This window comes from Oncorhynchus masou, unplaced genomic scaffold (genome assembly GCF_036934945.1).
Source record: "Oncorhynchus masou masou isolate Uvic2021 unplaced genomic scaffold, UVic_Omas_1.1 unplaced_scaffold_609, whole genome shotgun sequence".
In the NCBI taxonomy this organism is placed as follows: domain Eukaryota; kingdom Metazoa; phylum Chordata; class Actinopteri; order Salmoniformes; family Salmonidae; genus Oncorhynchus; species Oncorhynchus masou.
The window spans coordinates 84686-105000 of record NW_027012513.1 but is presented as its reverse complement, the minus strand read 5'-3'; the positions used below and the strand labels follow the sequence as shown (position 1 = coordinate 105000).

Sequence of the window (20315 nt, the reverse complement as noted above, 5' to 3'; positions counted from 1 at the left end):
CACCACCACACCACCACACCTCTACACCACCACACCTCCACACCACCACACCACCACACCACCACACCACCACACCTCCACACCACCACACCACCACACCTCCACACCACCACACCACCACACCTCTACACCTCCACACCTCTACACCTCCTCACCACCACACCTCTACACCACCACACCTCCACACCACCACACCACCACACCTCCACACCACCACACCACCACACCTCCACACCACCACACCACCACACCACCACACCTCTACACCTCTACACCTCCACACCTCTACACCTCCTCACCACCACACCACCACACCTCTACACCTCCACACCTCCACACCACCACACCTCCACACCTCCACACCACCACACCTCCACACCACCACACCTCTACACCACCACACCACCACACCTCCACACCTCCACACCACCACACCACCACACCACCACACCACCACACCTCTACACCACCACACCTCCACACCACCACACCACCACACCACCACACCACCACACCACCACACCTCCACACCACCACACCACCACACCTCCACACCACCACACCTCCTCACCACCACACCACCACACCACCAGACATCCACACCACCACACCACCACACCTCTACACCTCCACACCACCACACCTCTACACCACCACACCACCACACCTCTACACATCCACACCACCACACCTCCACACCACCACACCTCTACACCTCCACACCACCACACCTCCACATCCACACCACCACACCACCAGAACTCCACACCACCACACCACCACACCACCACACCTCCACACCACCACACCTCTACACCTCCACACCACCACACCACCACACCTCTACACCACCACACCACCACACCTCCACACCACCACACCACCACACCTCTACACCTCCACACCTCCACACCACCACACCTCCACACCACCACACCTCTACACCACCACACCTCCACACCACCACACCACCACACCACCACACCACTACACCACCACACCACCAGACCTCTACACCTCCACACCTCTACACCTCCACACCTCCACACCACCACACCTCTACACCTCCACACCACCACACCTCCACACCACCACACCACCACACCTCTACACCAGCACACCACCACACGACCACACCTCTACACCTCCACACCACCAGACCACCACACCACCACACCTCTACACCTCCACACCTCCACACCTCTACACCTCCACACCACCACACCTCCACACCACCACACCTCTACACCAGCACACCACCACACGGCCACACCTCTACACCTCCACACCACCACACCACCACACCACCACACCTCCTCACCACCACACCACCACACCACCACACCTCTACACATCCACACCACCACACCTCTACACCTCTACACCTCCTCACCACCACACCACCACACCTCCACACCTCCTCACCACCACACCTCCACACCTCCACACCACCACACCTCCACACCACCACACCTCTACACCTCCACACCACCACACCTCCACACCTCCTCACCACCACACCTCCACACCTCCACACCACCACACCACCACACCTCCACACCTCCACACCACCACACCACCACACCTCCACACCACCACACCACCACACCTCCACACCTCCACACCACCACACCTCCTCACCACCACACCTCCACACCTCCACACCACCACACCACCACACCACCACACCTCCATCTCTCTATCCCCTCCTTCCCTCCTTGTTATATATTATATATAATATAACAGTACACAGGAGAGGAATATATATTATATATAATATAACAGTACACAGGAGAGGAATATATATTATATATAATATAACAGTACACAGGAGAGGAATATATATTATATATAATATAACAGTACACAGGAGAGGAATATATATTATATATAATATAACAGTACACAGGAATATATATTATATATAATATAACAGTACACAGGAGAGGAATATATATTATATATAATATAACAGTACATAGGAGAGGAATATATATTATATATAATATAACAGTACACAGGAGAGGAATATATATTATATATAATATAACAGTACATAGGAATATATATTATATATAATATAACAGTACACAGGAATATATATTATATATAATATAACAGTACATAGCAGAGGAATATACGGGGCATTTGGAAAGTATTCAGACCCCTTTGACATTTGAGTTTGAGTTTAAGTTTGAGTTTATTTTTATTTTTACAGGGACAGTGCACATTAATCAACGTTTCAGTAAAAGTGCCGGTTTTAGCCAGCCGGCTAATTTTCAACCGCAGTCCCTGGGCAGGTTATTAAAAACAATTACAATATAGACAATAGCAACATAGAACAAGCAAGACGTAGCATACAGACAGAGCAACATAGAGCAAAAAGCAGCAAGACAAAATTCATAAAAGCAACAAAGTGTTTCCACACCTCACAAGCTACAGACAACAGACCACATGGAAAGCGGCAACACACAGCTAGGGACCATGTTCACAAATCTGATTGACCTTTAGCCATGTCTTCATGTCTTTGCCATATTTTGTTATGTTTCAGCCTAATTCTAAAATTGATTCATTAAAACATTTTCCCTCATCAATCTACAAACAATACCCCAATCTATACACAATAGCTCATAATGACGCAGCAAATTTATTAAAAATAGAAAACAAAAATATCTTATTTACATACTACAACTTGATTGGAGTCCACCTGTGCTAAATTCAATTGATTGGACATGATTTGAAAGGCACACAGCTGTAAGGTCCCACAGTTGACAGTGCATGTCAGAGCAAAAACCAAGCCATGATGTCCGAGGGATTGTCCATAGAGCTCCGAGACAGGATTGGGTCGAGGCACAGATCTGGAGAAGGGTACCAAAACATTTCTTCAGCATTGAAGGTTCCCAAGATCACAGTGGCCTCCATCATTCTAAAATGGAAGAAGTTTGGAACCACGAACACTCTTCCTATAGCCGGCTGCTTGGACAAACTGAGCAATCGGGGGTGACCAAGAACCCGATGGTCACTCTGACAGAGCTCTAGAGTTCCTCTTAGGAGATGGGGAGAACCTTCCAGAAGGACAACCATCTCTGCAGCACTCCACCAATCAGGCCTCTAGGGTAGAGTGGTCAGACAGAAGCCACTCCTCAGTAAAAGGCACATGACAGCCGGCTTGGAGTTTCCCAAAAGGCACCTAAAGACTCTTAGACCATAAGAAACAAGATTCTCTGGTCTGATGAAACCAAGATTGAACTCTTTGGCCTGAATGCCAAGCGTCACGTCTGGAGGAAACCTGGCACCATCCCTACGGTGCAGCTTCCCTGCAGCTGTCCTCAGGGAAGGAGACACTTTGTCCTGCAGCTGTCCTCAGGGAAGGAGACACTTTGTCCTGCAGCTGTCCTCAGGGAAGGAGACACTTTGTCCTGCAGCTGTCCTCAGGGAAGGAGACACTTTGTCCTGCAGCTGTCCTCAGGGAAGGAGACACTTTGTCCTGCAGTTGTCCTCAGGGAAGGACACACTTTGTCCTGCAGCTGTCCTCAGGGAAGGACACACTTTGTCCTGCAGCTGTCCTCAGGGAAGAAGGACATGGCCAGGAGCAGACGGTCTAAGTTGTACAAATCCACTCCTTCCTTCCTTCTTTCCTTCCTTCCTTCCTTCCTTCCTTCCTTCCTTCCTTCCTTCCTTCCTTCCTTCCTTCCTTCCTTCCTTACTTCCTTCCTTCCTTACTTCCTTCCTTACTTCCCTCCCTCCCTGTCAGGCCTGTGAGTTTCTACCTCAGTCAGTCACCTGAAAACACATGGTCAGGTCTCCCCACCATCAGGAGACTACAGACCTGGAAACACATGGTCAGGTCTCTAAACCATCAGGAGACTACAGACCTGGAAACACATGGTCAGGTCTCTAAACCATCAGGAGACTACAGACCTGAAAACACATGGTCAGGTCTCCCCACCATCAGGAGACTACAGACCTGAAAACACATGGTCAGGTCTCTAAACCATCAGGAGACTACAGACCTGAAAACACATGGTCAGGTCTCCCCACCATCATGAGACTACAGACCTGGAAACACATGGTCAGGTCTCTAAACCATCAGGAGACTACAGACCTGGAAACACATGGTCAGGTCTCTAAACCATCAGGAGACTACAGACCTGAAAACACATGGTCAGGTCTCTAAACCATCAGGAGACTACAGACCTGGAAACACATGGTCAGGTCTCCCCACCATCAGGAGACTACAGACCTGGAAACACATGGTCAGGTCTCTAAACCATCAGGAGACTACAGACCTGGAAACACATGGTCAGGTCTCTAAACCATCAGGAGACTACAGACCTGAAAACACATGGTCAGGTCTCTAAACCATCAGGAGACTACAGACCTGAAAACACATGGTCAGGTCTCTAAACCATCAGGAGACTACAGACCTGGAAACACATGGTCAGGTCTCTAAACCATCAGGAGACTACAGACCTGAAAACACATGGTCAGGTCTCTAAACCATCAGGAGACTACAGACCTGAAAACACATGGTCAGGTCTCTAAACCATCAGGAGACTACAGACCTGAAAACACATGGTCAGGTCTCCCCACCATCAGGAGACTACAGACCTGAAAACACATGGTCAGGTCTCCCCACCATCAGGAGACTACAGACCTGAAAACACATGGTCAGGTCTCTAAACCATCAGGAGACTACAGACCTGGAAACACATGGTCAGGTCTCCCCACCATCAGGAGACTACAGACCTGAAAACACATGGCCAGGTCTCTAAACCATCAGGAGACTACAGACCTGAAAACACATGGTCAGGTCTCTAAACCATCAGGAGACTACAGACCTGAAAACACATGGTCAGGTCTCTAAACCATCAGGAGACTACAGACCTGAAAACACATGGTCAGGTCTCTAAACCATCAGGAGACTACAGACCTGAAAACACATGGTCAGGTCTCCCCACCATCAGGAGACTACAGACCTGAAAACACATGACCAGGTCTCCCCACCATCAGGAGACTACAGGCCTGAAAACACATGGTCAGGTCTCTAAACCATCAGGAGACTACAGACCTGGAAACACATGGTCAGGTCTCCCCACCATCAGGAGACTACAGACCTGAAAACACATGGTCAGGTCTCTAAACCATCAGGAGACTACAGACCTGGAAACACATGGTCAGGTCTCTAAACCATCAGGAGACTACAGACCTGGAAACACATGGTCAGGTCTCTAAACCATCAGGAGACTACAGACCTGAAAACACATGGTCAGGTCTCTAAACCATCAGGAGACTACAGACCTGAAAACACATGGTCAGGTCTCTAAACCATCAGGAGACTACAGACCTGAAAACACATGGTCAGGTCTCTAAACCATCAGGAGACTACAGACCTGACAACACATGGCCAGGTCTCTAAACCATCAGGAGACTACAGGCCTGAAAACACATGGTCAGGTCTCTAAACCATCAGGAGACTACAGGCCTGAAAACACATGGTCAGGTCTCCCCACCATCAGGAGACTACAGACCTGAAAACACATGGTCAGGTCTCCCCACCATCAGGAGACTACAGACCTGGAAACACATGGTCAGGTCTCCCCACCATCAGGAGACTACAGACCTGAAAACACATGGCCAGGTCTCCCCACCATCAGGAGACTACAGACCTGAAAACACATGGTCAGGTCTCTAAACCATCAGGAGACTACAGACCTGGAAACACATGGTCAGGTCTCCCCACCATCAGGAGACTACAGACCTGAAAACACATGGCCAGGTCTCTAAACCATCAGGAGACTACAGACCTGAAAACACATGGTCAGGTCTCCCCACCATCAGGAGACTACAGACCTGAAAACACATGGTCAGGTCTCTAAAACATCAGGAGACTACAGACCTGAAAACACATGGTCAGGTCTCCCCACCATCATGAGACTACAGACCTGAAAACACATGGTCAGGTCTCTAAACCATCAGGAGACTACAGACCTGAAAACACATGGTCAGGTCTCCCCACCATCAGGAGACTACAGACCTGAAAACACATGGTCAGGTCTCTAAACCATCAGGAGACTACAGACCTGGAAACACATGGTCAGGTCTCTAAACCATCAGTAGACTACAGACTTGGAAACACATGGTCAGGTCTCTAAACCATCAGTAGACTACAGACCTGAAAACACATGATCAGGTCTCTAAACCATCAGGAGACTACAGACCTGAAAACACATGGTCAGGTCTCTAAACCATCAGGAGACTACAGACCTGAAAACACATGGTCAGGGCTCCCCACCATCAGGAGACTACAGACCTGGAAACACATGGTCAGGTCTCCCCACCATCAGGAGACTACAGACCTGAAAACACATGGTCAGGTCTCTAAACCATCAGGAGACTACAGACCTGAAAACACATGGTCAGGTCTCTAAACCATCAGGAGACTACAGACCTGAAAACACATGGTCAGGTCTCTAAACCATCAGGAGACTACAGACCTGAAAACACATGGTCAGGTCTCCCCACCATCAGGAGACTGCAGACCTGAAAACACATGGTCAGGTCTCTAAACCATCAGGAGACTACAGACCTGAAAACACATGGCCAGGTCTCTAAACCATCAGGAGACTACAGACCTGAAAACACACGGTCAGGTCTCTAAACCATCAGGAGACTACAGACCTGAAAACACATGGTCAGGTCTCTAAACCATCAGGAGACTACAGACCTGAAAACACATGGTCAGGTCTCCCCACCATCAGGAGACTACAGACCTGAAAACACATGGTCAGGTCTCTAAACCATCAGGAGACTACAGACCTGAAAACACATGGCCAGGTCTCTAAACCATCAGGAGACTACAGACCTGGAAACACATGGTCAGGTCTCCCCACCATCAGGAGACTACAGACCTGAAAACACATGGTCAGGTCTCTAAACCATCAGGAGACTACAGACCTGGAAACACATGGTCAGGTCTACCCACCATCAGGAGACTACAGACCTGAAAACACATGGTCAGGTCTCTAAACCATCAGGAGACTACAGACCTGGAAACACATGGTCAGGTCTCTAAACCATCAGGAGACTACAGACCTGGAAACACATGGTCAGGTCTCTAAACCATCAGGAGACTACAGACCTGAAAACACATGGTCAGGTCTCTAAACCATCAGGAGACTACAGACCTGAAAACACATGGTCAGGTCTCTAAACCATCAGGAGACTACAGACCTGGAAACACATGGTCAGGTCTCTAAACCATCAGGAGACTACAGACCTGAAAACACATGGTCAGGTCTCTAAACCATCAGGAGACTACAGACCTGAAAACACATGGTCAGGTCTCTAAACCATCAGCAGACTACAGACCTGAAAACACATGGCCAGGTCTCTAAACCATCAGGAGACTACAGACCTGAAAACACATGGTCAGGTCTCTAAACCATCAGCAGACTACAGACCTGAAAACACATGGCCAGGTCTCTAAACCATCAGGAGACTACAGACCTGGAAACACATGGTCAGGTCTCCCCACCACCAGGAGACTACAGACCTGAAAACACATGGTCAGGTCTCTAAACCATCAGCAGACTACAGACCTGAAAACACATGGCCAGGTCTCCCCACCATAAGAAGCCTACTGTACCTCTGTACCTTAGCATCGTCTCTCAGTACCTGGCTGCCGATGAGAGCAAGAGAGAGGTGGTTGTATACAGAAATGAATACAGTGTATATAACCCCAGGGTACCTCCCACATAGAGACAGACAGCTAAAACTCAGACTCTACACCTTTATTCTGAACGTTGTTCTCCCCGTGCAGTTTGGTTTCATGGCAGTAGGGCATCCTTTAATATATTAGTTAATGAGGATGCTTTAATAGAAGACACAACAAGCCCCCCCCCACCCCCCCCCCACCAGAGTGTCTAACAGACAGTATCATGACATACCTTTCTTGTTGTTCTGTAAACTGAGCCGGCTGGACCGATGGGGGGTAGCGAGAGGGAGGGCGAGAGAGAGAGAGAGAGAGAGAGAGAGAGAGAGAGAGAGCAGAGAGAGCAGAGAGGTCACAGATCAGATGAGCTCCTGCATTTTTCAGCATTTTCTTTAAAAAAGATAGATTTGGAGTTAGATAAACTTGGATTTTTTGTCAGGAACACATACTGGATTCTACCCTCTACAACATAACCCCCACTTCAAATCAAAACTTAAAACCTACAACCTGATTTTGGACGGAATTACGGAATCACCTGGAAGGTTCACAACTACCAAGATTTATTTCTCTATACAGCAAATTCTCTGGAAAACAACAGAAACCTGGAAAACCCCATCCAACCTGGAACTGAGTGAGTAATGCTTAGTCCGAAACTATATTTTAAAAGCCAAAAGCCAAGAAGAAAAATACAAAACATTACTTTATAAGGACTGAATTCTAACATAATTCTGCCAAGCTTGATACAGCTTCAACTAGTACTGACGTGTCAAGTGAGAGGTGTCAAAGCCCATTAGCCCAACAATGGCAGGAGAGTCACACAGTCTACCCCAACCAAATGGAGAGGCCTTAGAGGCTCCCTCCCGCTGTTCAGAGGTAATTAAAATACAGTACCCTTTGCATGTAAAGAATGATAAGTCAAGAAAAGATTACAAAATAAAGCTCCTTATGGAAAATCAAGAGACACTTTTTGCTGACTATTACAAAAATGGGAACATCAGCAACCTTATCTTCCACACAAACCATCCCCTGGCATGGCACAGTGCTATATTAGCACACTACCCCTTTGTTAAGAGAGGGGGGGTTAACGAGGGCTGGAAACTCAGAATACTTGATAACGAGGACTCTGAGTCAAGTAATATTAATATCTATAAGTCCGGAACAGTGATGGTACAAAGTAACCCCAAACAGTTTCAGCTGGACTTTCACCTAATCAAAGAATTAGCCCAGCAGGAGAAGCTCTCCCTTGATAAAGATACCCCCACACCGAGCGGGTCAGACCAGACCTCTTCACTATGTAACCCCACAGACGAGCAACCCCCAGCGGAGAGTCAACCCCCCAACACAGATTATCACTCCCTCATTGAAATGAAGGACAAATTCACCCAGCTGGAGATAAGACAGGTGGAGCTGGAACAGCAGGTGATCACACTTCAGTCAGCACAGACCCAGACAACAGCCCAGCACAACAACAGCCCCTTAACCAGACCAGGAGAGCTGGAGGTGGACAGAGACATATCTGCACTTTGGACAGTGGTGAGACAAATACAACAGGAGAAAGAGGAGCAGAACAGAGCACTAGAGGAGAGTATCAGACTGCTGGTGGAGGAGAGGTTGAGGGGGATGGAGGAGAGGGTGAGGGGGATGGAGGAGAGGTTGAGGGGGACGGCGTGTGACAGAGAACAACCCACTAGAGAGGTGGCCACCCCCACAGAGGAGCAAGCAGAACAGCCCACCTCAGCACCCAACAAAAGTCTCGACACCACAGCAGAACAGACAAATGAAGAACCCCAAGCCCGCCGGCTCTCACCCCCTCTGAGCACCCCCCCCCTGTCAGCCACCCTGATAGCCCTTCTGATAACCCCCCCACACCCACTGAGGACAAACACAAGACACAGATTGTACTACTTATGGACTCAAATGGGAAATATATAGAAGAAAAAAAACTTTTTCCCAAACACAGTGTATCTAAACTCTGGTGTCCAAACACCCAGAGCGCCCTAGACCTTCTGTCTGAGGCCAAACTAGGCTCACCCAGCCACATAATAATACACACAGGCACAAACGACCTGAGGGCACGGCAGGAAAGAGTGGCCACAGCACTGAAGGGAGTGATTGAAAAGGCTTCTTCTACTTTCCCCAACGCACAAGTGGTTATCTCCACCCTGCTACCACGAAAAGACTTCCACCCTGCCACAATACAGCGGGTAAACGCAAGTATTTCCCGTGACTGTGCCTCAAAACCAAACGTTTTCCTGGCCCACCACTCCACCCTGGACTTGAACAGCCTCTATGACCAGGTCCACCTCTACAAGGCAGCAGTGCCCATCTTTGCCCGAACTCTAAAGGACATCGCTCTCAAACGTATCCCCAACACTTCACACAGGAGCAACAGATCAATAGACACCCCACCCAGACCAGCGAGACACCCTCCCAGACCTGCAGGACCCCCCCCCCGGACCTACACATAGAGGACCCACGCCAAGAGGAATTACACCCAGACCACCGCACACCCAGACACATCCACACCCCTACCCCCACCAATCAACACCCCCACGTCAACCATGCCCACACCCCATTTAGGCCCCCTCAGATCAGACCTATGCCACTCCTGCCCACCCCATGCACCCCACCCCCGCAAAGAGGGCCTCAACATGGAAGCCACACATACGCCCAGGTAGTGAGCGGGCAAACAGTCCCAACCCCCACTCTCACACTCGCCCAAGCCAATGGCATGTACCAGATGCTCAGCAGACTCTGCTCACACTTACTGGCCTGAGGCCAAACCACAACCAACAACATTGGACACTTTATGGAACAAAAAGCCTTTACTATTTCATCCTGGAATATCCAAGGCCTGAGGTCATCTGCCTTTGGCCTGAAGAGCAGAAACCCGGACTTCACCAAAGAAATCGGTAATACAGACATTGTCATCCTGCAAGAAACCTGGTATAGAGGAGACAGACCCACTGGATGCCCTCTAGGTTACAGAGAGCTGGTAGTCCCATCCACCAAACTACCAGGTGTGAAACAGGGAAGGGACTCGGGGGGTATGCTAATTTGGTATAGAGCAGACCTAACTCACTCCATTAAATTAATCAAAACAGGAACATTCTACATTTGGCTAGAAATTCAAAAGGAAATTATTCTAACAGAGAAAAATGTCCTCCTGTGTGCTACCTATATCCCCCCACTAGAATCCCCATATTTTAATGAAGACAGCTTCTCCATCCTGGAGGGGGAAATCAATCACTTCCAGGCCCAGGGACATGTACTAGTCTGTGGCGACCTAAATGCCAGAACCGGACAAGAACCTGACACCCTCAGCACACAGGGGGACAAACACCTGCCTGGAGGTGACAGCATTCCCTCCCCGTATGCCCCCTAGGCACAACTATGACAACATAACCAACAAAAACGGGTCACAACTCCTGCAGCTCTGTCGCACGCTGGGTATGTACATAGTCAATGGTAGGCTTCGAGGGGACTCCTATGGTAGGTACACCTATAGCTCATCTCTTGGCAGTAGTACTGTAGACTACTTTATCACTGACCTCAACCCAGAGTCTCTCAGAGCGTTCACAGTCAGCCCACTGACACCCCTATCAGACCACAGCAAAATCACAGTCTACCTAAACAGAGCAATACTCAATCATGAGGCATCAAAGCCAAAGGAACTGAGTAACATTGAGAAATGCTATAGATGGAAGGAATGCAGTTTGGAAACCTACCAAAAAACAATTAGGCAACAACAAATTCAATCCCTTTTAGACAATTTCCTGGGTAAAACGTTCCACTGTAATAGTGAAGGTGTAAACTTGGCAGTAGAAAATCTTAACAGTATATTTGACCTCTCAGCTTCCCTATCAAATCTAAAAATCTCAAATAGAAAACCGAAGAAAATTAACAACAATGACAAATGGTTTGATGAAGAATGCAAAAATCTAAGAAAGAAATTGAGAAACCTGTCCAACCAAAAACATAGAGACCCGGAAAACCTGAGTCTACGCCTTCACTATGGTGAATCACTAAAACAATACAGAAATACACTACGGAAAAAGAAGGAACAGCATGTCAGAAATCAGCTCAATGTAATTGAAGAATCCATAGACTCTAACCACTTCTGGGAAAATTGGAAAACACTAAACAAACAACAACACGAAGAATTATCTATCCAAAATGGAGATGTATGGGTAAACCACTTCTCCAATCTTTTTGGCTCTATAACAAAGAATAAAGAGCAAAAACATATACATGATCAAATACAGATCTTAGAATCAACTATTAAAGACTACCAGAACCCACTGGATTCTCCAATTACATTGAATGAGTTACAGGACAAAATAGGCCTGTGGTGTTGATGGTATCCTCAATGAAATGATCAAATATACAGACAACAAATTCCAATTGGCTATACTAAAACTCTTTAACATCATCCTTAGCTCTGGCATCTTCCCCAATATTTGGAACCAAGGACTGATCACCCCAATCCACAAAAATGGAGACAAATTTGACCCCAATAACTACCGTGGAATATGCGTCAACAGTAACCTTGGGAAAATCCTCTGCATTATCATTAACAGCAGACTCGTACACTTCCTCAATGAAAACAATGTACTGAGCAAATGTCAAATTGGCTTTTTACCAAATTACCGTACAACAGACCATGTATTCACCCTGCACACCCTAATTGACAACCAAACAAACCAAAACAAAGGCAAAGTCTTCTCATGCTTTGTTGATTTCAAAAAAGCCTTCGACTCAATTTGGCATGAGGGTCTGCTATACAAACTGATGGAAAGTGGTGTTGGGGGTAAAACATACGACATCATAAAATCCATGTACACAAACAACAAGTGTGCGGTTAAAATTGGCAAAAAACACACAAATTACTTCACACAGGGTCGTGGGGTTAGACAGGGATGCAGCTTAAGCCCCACCCTCTTCAACATATATATCAACGAACTGGCACGGGCACTAGAAAAGTCTGCAGCACCCGGCCTCACCCTACTAGAATCTGAAGTCAAATGTCTGCTGTTTGCTGATGATCTGGTGCTTCTGTCACCAACCAAGGAGGGCCTACAGCAGCACCTAGATCTTATGCACAGATTCTGTCAGACCTGGGCCCTGACAGTAAATCTCAGTAAGACCAAAATAATGGTGTTCCAAAAAAGGTCCAGTCACCAGGACCACAAATACAAATTCCATCTAGACACTGTTGCCCTAGAGCACACAAAAAACTATACATACCTTGGCCTAAACATCAGCGCCACAGGTAACTTCCACAAAGCTGTGAACGATCTGAGAGACAAGGCAAGAAGGGCATTCTATGCCATCAAAAGGAACATAAATTTCAACATACCAATTAGGATTTGGCTAAAAATACTTGAATCAGTCATAGAGCCCATTGCCCTTTATGGTTGTGAGGTCTGGGGTCCGCTCACCAACCAAGACTTTACAAAATGGGACAAACACCAAATTGAGACTCTGCACGCAGAATTCTGCAAAAATATCCTCCGTGTACAACGTAGAACACCAAATAGTGCATGCAGAGCAGAATTAGGCCGATACCCACTAATTATCAAAATCCAGAAAAGAGCTGTTAAATTCTATAACCACCTAAAAGGAAGCGATTCCCAAACCTTCCACAACAAAGCCATCACCTACAGAGAGATGAACCTGGAGAAGAGTCCCTAAGCAAGCTGGTCCTGGGGCTCTGTTCACAAACACAAACACACCCTACAGAGCCCCATGACAGCAGCACAATTAGACCCAACCAAATCATGAGAAAACAAAAAGATAATTACTTGACACATTGGAAAGAATTAACAAAAAAACAGAGCAAACTAGAATGCTATTTGGCCCTACACAGAGAGTACACAGCGGCAGAATACCTGACCACTGTGACTGACCCAAAATTAAGGAAAGCTTTGACTATGTACAGACTCAGCGAGCATAGCCTTGCTATTGAGAAAGGCCGCCGTAGGCAGACATGGCTCTCAAGAGAAGACAGGCTATGTGCTCACTGCCCACAAAATGAGGTGGAAACTGAGCTGCACTTCCTAACCTCCTGCCCAATGTATGACCATATTAGAGAGACATATTTCCCTCAGATTACACAGATCCACAAAGAATTCGAAAACAAATCCAATTTTGAAAAACTCCCATATCTACTGGGTGAAATTCCACAGTGTGCCATCAGAGCAGCAAGATTTGTGACCTGTTGCCACGAGAAAAGGGCAACCAGTGAGGAACAAGCACCATTGTAAATACAACCCATATCTATGCTTATTTATTTTATCTTGTGTCCTTTCAAATTCGTACCTTGTAAAAACACTGTATATATATATATAATATGACATTTTCAATGTCTTTATTGTTTTGAAACTTCTGTATGTGTGATGTCTACTGTTAATTTTTATTGTTTACCTTACTTGCTTTGGCAATGTTAACACATGTTTCCCATGCCAATAAAGCCCCTTGAATTGAATTGAATTGAGAGAGAGAGAGAGAGAGAGTTTCTGCAAAAATATCCCCCGTGTACAACGTAGAACACCAAATAACGCATGCAGAGCAGAATTAGGCCGATACCCGCTAATTATCAAAATCCAGAAATGAGCTGTTAAATTCTACAACCACCTAAAAGGAAGTGATTCCCAAACCTTCCCAAACCAAAGTCATCACCTACAGAGAGATGAACCTGGAGAAGAGTCCCCTAAGCAAGCTGGTCCTGGGGCTCTGTTCACAAACACACCCCACAGAGCCCCAGGACAGCAGCACAATTAGACCCAAACAAATTAGGAGAAAACCAAAAAGATAATTACTTGACACATTAGAAAGCATTAACAAACATTTTATTGTTTATTTCTCTTTTGTTTATTATCTATTTCTCTTGCTTTAGCAATGTTAACATGTGTTTCCCATGCCAATAAAGCCCCTTAATTAAATTAAAATAGAATTGAAATTCAGAGAGAGAGAGAGATAGAGAATAAAAGAGAGAGATTGGAGGACGATGACATCCCTAATCACTTAGAGCTGGACACAGACGGACGACGTGAGGAATTTAAATTCTCCCTCCATGTCCTGGTCGTCCGTCTTCAACCTTTTTCGAAGAGGCCGATCCGCAACGACCGACCCATTGTTTTGGGGAATGGTGTGTTTTTAATGCTGCTGACAAATCAATATATTTGTACACTGTGTCCAACAGGCAGCAGTACTCACAGACAGCCCACCTACAGCTACAGCACAGACAGGAGGTCAGTTACTGTATGTTCCTCTTCTGAACAGCGATGTGAAGCTTGTTCAGTTCACAACCCACATATTGCTATAGCAACAGACAACCTGCATCAGGAATTGATTGTCAACTCTGTTTCTCTTCTGAGTTTGTACTCTTGAGTTTGTACTCTAGCAAACAGCTGTCCCGGGCACTGATTGGTTGTAGACTCTAACAAACAGCTGTCCCTAGCACTGATTGGTTGTAGACTCTAACAAACAGCTGTCCCTAGCACTGATTGGTTGTAGACTCTAACAAACAGCTGTCCCTAGCACTGATTGGTTGTAGACTCTAACAAACAGCTGTCCCTAGCACTGATTGGATGTAGACACTAATAAACAGCTGTCCCCAGCACTGATTGGTTGTAGACTAACAAACAGCTGGGGGGGGGGGACAAAGCTCTATTCGTGGTCCCCTCCTTTGGACTGATTAAATCTAGACGCTAGGGGACGCGGTTGAGAGGAACAGAGGATCGTGAAGAGGGCTTTGAAACCCCCCCCCCCCCCCGACCATAAGAGCATCTCGTTTTCAAACAGACTCTGGCCTTCAACCCGGACTTTGCTTTTTGAAAATCATGTCAGATGAACTCCACGACAAGAAGTATATACTTCACACAGTGGCCGTGTCCCCCCCCCCCCCCCCAACAAAACTAGCGTACTACATACTTAAACTGCATACTATGTACTAATCGTCGCGTCCTACTTTGCACGTACCGTATAGGCTGAAGGTATGCAGCATGCCGCGGGCGCAACGCGGGAGTGGATCCTGATTGGCTGAGTAGGTGGGCGGGCCGAGTGCGGGTGGATTTATTCCCAACGGGGGAGTGGATCCTGATTGGCTGAGTAGGTGGGCGGGCCGAGTGCGGGTGGATTTATTCCCAACGCGGGAGCGGATCCTGATTGGCTGAGTAGGTGGGCGGGCCGAGTGCGGGTGGATTTATTCCCGAATTTAACATACTGTACATGCGTCACATTAACCAGCCTGAAAATAGCTACTTTCCAATTTGATTAATTTCTCTAAACTCCGAATAGAATAGGAATGGGAGTTATGGGCCTATTCAGGCTGGTTATAGACCTATTCAGGCTGGTTATAGACAGACTATCACATTCAACCTAATGGAGCTGTAGACCTATTCAGGCTGGTTATAGACAGACTACCACATTTAACCTAATGGAGCTGTAGGCCTACTTAGACTGGTTATAGACAGACTACCACATTTAACCTAATGGAGCTGTAGGCCTACTTAGACTGGTTATAGACAGACTATCACATTCAACCTAATGGTGTTATAGACCTATTCAGGCTGGTTATAGACCTATTCAGGCTGGTTATAGACAGACTATCGCATTCAACCTAATGGAGCTGTAGGCCTATTCAACCTAATGGAGTTGTAGGCCTATTCAGGCTGGTTATAGACAGACTACCACATTTAACCTAATGGAGCTGTAGGCCTACTTAGACTGGTTATAGACAGACTATCACATTCAACCTAATGGTGTTATAGACCTATTCAGGCTGGTTATAGAAAGACTATCACATTCAACCTAATGGAGTTATAGACCTATTCAACCTAATGAAGTTGTAGGCCTATTCAACCTAATGGAATGATAGGCCTATTCAACCTATACCACAGCCTATAGCCCTATTCAGGCTGCTAATAGACAGAGTATCACATTCAACCTAATGGAGTTACAGACCTCCTCAGGCTGGTTATAGACCTCCTCAGGCTGGTTATAGACCTCCTCAGGCTGGTTATAGACCTCCTCAGGCTGGTTATAGACCTCCTCAGGCTGGTTATAGACCTCCTCAGGCTGGTTATAGACCTCCTCAGGCTGGTTATAGACCTCCTCAGGCTGGTTATAGACCTCCTCAGGCTGGTTATAGACCTCCTCAGGCTGGTTATAGACCTCCTCAGGCTGGTTATAGACCTCCTCAGGCTGGTTATAGACCTACTCAGGCTGGTTATAGACCTCCTCAGGCTGGTTATAGACCTCCTCAGGCTGGTTATAGACCTCCTCAGGCTGGTTATAGACCTCCTCAGGCTGGTTATAGACCTCCTCAGGCTGGTTATAGACCTCCTCAGGCTGGTTATAGACCTCCTCAGGCTGGTTATAGACCTCCTCAGGCTGGTTATAGACCTCCTCAGGCTGGTTATAGACCTCCTCAGGCTGGTTATAGACCTCCTCAGGCTGGTTATAGACCTCCTCAGGCTGGTTATAGACCTCCTCGTTTCCTGCTATCCCATTGATTTCAGTAGCCCGTCCCCATATCTAACTGATCAGCTGTTGTCAAACCTGAAAGCGGTAGGACATCAGGCTTTTTAAAGTATACTAGATTTCTGAAACATCGCATACTATTAAAACAGCGTACTATTTAGGATGTAAACAATGGCTATTTGGGACATGGACATTTTTATTAATTTTTTTTAGCTCTGAACTCAAAAAAGCACACGGAGAACACACCTGGTTTGGTTGCATCATCAACTCATCACAGAGAACACACCTGGTTTGGTTGCTTCATCAACTCATCACAGAGAACACACCTGGATTGGTTGAATCAACAAATGACAGAGAACACACCTGGATTGGTTGCATCATCAACTCATCACAGAGAACACACCTGGATTGGTTGCATCAACAACTCATCACAGAGAACACACCTGGTTTGGTTGCATCATCAACTCCTCACAGAGAACACACCTGGTTTGGTTGCATCATCAACTCCTCACAGAGAACACACCTGGATTGGTTGCATCATCAACTCATCACAGAGAACACACCTGGTTTGGTTGCATCATCAACTCCTCACAGAGAACACACCTGGATTGGTTGCATCAACTCATCACAGAGAACACACCTGGTTTGGTTGCTTCATCAACTCATCACAGAGAACACACCTGGATTGGTTGCATCAACAACTCATCACAGAGAACACACCTGGTTTGGTTGCATCATCAACTCATCACAGAGAACACACCTGGTTTGGTTGCATCATCAACTCATCACAGAAAACACACCTGGATTGGTTGCATCATCAACTCATCACAGAGAACACACCTGGTTTGGTTGCTTCATCAACTCATCACAGAGAACACACCTGGATTGGTTGCATCATCAACTCATCACAGAGAACACACCTGGTTTGGTTGCTTCATCAACTCATCACAGAGAACACACCTGGTTTGGTTGCTTCATCAACTCATCACAGAGAACACACCTGGATTGGTTGTATCAACAACTCATCACAGAGAACACACCTGGTTTGGTTGCTTCATCAACTCATCACAGAGAACACACCTGGTTTGGTTGCTTCATCAACTCATCACAGAGAACACACCTGGATTGGTTGCATCAACAACTCATCACCTGTAAACAACTCCCTATATGCAACAGTTCAACATATGGAGCACTAATAGGCCTCTTCTTCTTCTGTGTTTTTTTTGAGGGTGCAGTCGGTGATTGGTGGAGACACAGCCCTGGAGCTGTTAGCATAATGAGCAGCTGTGTGGCCCTACTTCATTACACACACACACACACACACACACACACACACACACACACACACACACACACACACACACACACACACACACACACACACACACACACACACACACACACACACACACACACACACACACACACAGGCAAGCAGACACACACACACACACACACACACACACAGACACACACACACACACAGGAAATGTATTTGACGACGTCCCACGTCTCAAAGTCCTGAAAACTTCAAATTGTATATCTGGTTTAAATACATCTTTATCATCTGTTTGTCAAACGTGATCCGTTACACGTCCAGTTTACATAATTTACGTCTTAATGAATCATCAAGCTATTAATAGCTGTTCATTAGGCTTCTGGAATCACGGCACAACCAAAACCCCGGACGCTGAACCCGAAGCTCGCCGAGCAGAACTGGAATTGAGACGAGATCAGACATACCAGCGCAGCTCAGATCAGCTTTGCTATCTTTTGCTCGGGGTGAGTCAGCGTAAACTGACTGGGTGCTCTTTGAAACCTGTCTGTCTTCAATAAGGGGTCAGGGAGTGAAGATAACACATTTGGTCTACTTGCAGGTGATAGGGTACACACACACACACACACACACACACACACACACACACACACACACACACACAGAGAGAGAGAGACACACACACACACGCACCCACACACAGACAAAGACACACGCAGACACACGCACACACAGACACACACGCACACACAGACACACACACGCACACGCACACACAGACACAGACATACACACAGAGGCAGAGGCATGCAGGCAGATAAACACACACACAGAGAGAGAGAGAGAGAGAGAGAGAGAGAGAGAGAGAGAGAGAGAGAGAGCCATGCAGACAAACACACACAACCAAAAATGCATTTGACTGTGGTACTTTGGACTCAGTAATTACAGAATAACTGTACTGTAGTTGAACTGCAGTTATAACTGTACTGTAGTTGAACTGCAGTTATAACTGTACTGTAGTTGAACTGCAGTTATAACTGTACTGTAGTTGACCTGCAGTTATAACTGTACTGTAGTTGAACTGCAGTTATAACTGTACTGTAGTTGAACTGCAGTTATAACTGTACTGTAGTTGAACTGCAGTTATAACTGTACTGTAGTTGAACTGCAGTTATAACTGTACTGTAGTTGAACTGCAGTTATAACTGTACTGTAGTTGAACTGCAGTTATAACTGTACTGTAGTTGAACTGCAGTTATAACTGTACTGTAGTTGAACTGCAGTTATAACTGTACTGTAGTTGAACTGCAGTTATACTGGACAATTAATGCAGTAACAAAAACGTGTTCTTTTGGACTCAGTATTTGCAGTATATTGCAATTATACTGCACTCTAACTAACTACAGTGATACTACAGTGTACTACAGTTATACTACAGTGTACTGCACTCTAACTACAGTTATACTACAGTGTACTGCACTCTAACTACAGTTATACTACAGTGCACTACAGTTATACTACAGTGTACTGCACTCTAACTACAGTTATACTAACGTGTACTACAGTTATACTACAGTGTACTGCACTCTAACTACAGTTATACTACAGTGTACTGCACTCTAACTACAGTTATACTACAGTGTACTACAGTTATACTACAGTGTACTGCTCTCTAACTACAGTTATACTACCATGTACTACAGTTATACTACAGTGTACTGCACTCTAACTACAGTTATACTACAGTGTACTACAGTTGTACTGCACTCTAACTACAGTTATACTACAGTGTACTGCAGTTGTACTGCACTCTAACTACAGTTATACTACAGTGTACTG

At 46.3% G+C, this 20315-nt stretch overlaps 1 protein-coding gene across 2 annotated transcripts in view; it reads left to right on the top strand.

Moving 5' to 3' along the window:
• LOC135536385 (microsomal glutathione S-transferase 1-like) overlaps positions 1–20315 on the top strand; it is a 41063-nt gene that overhangs the window by 2863 nt on the left and 17885 nt on the right. Inside the window, exon 1 of one of the 2 annotated variants that reach the window (XM_064962729.1) lies at positions 18712–18982. The exons of the other annotated variant lie outside the window; for it this stretch is intronic. Coding sequence (XP_064818801.1) covers positions 18821–18982 — 162 coding nt within the window. The 5' untranslated portion in view covers positions 18712–18820. Of the gene's footprint in view, positions 1–18711; positions 18983–20315 lie in introns of those variants that run through there. 2 annotated transcript variants of the gene reach the window in all.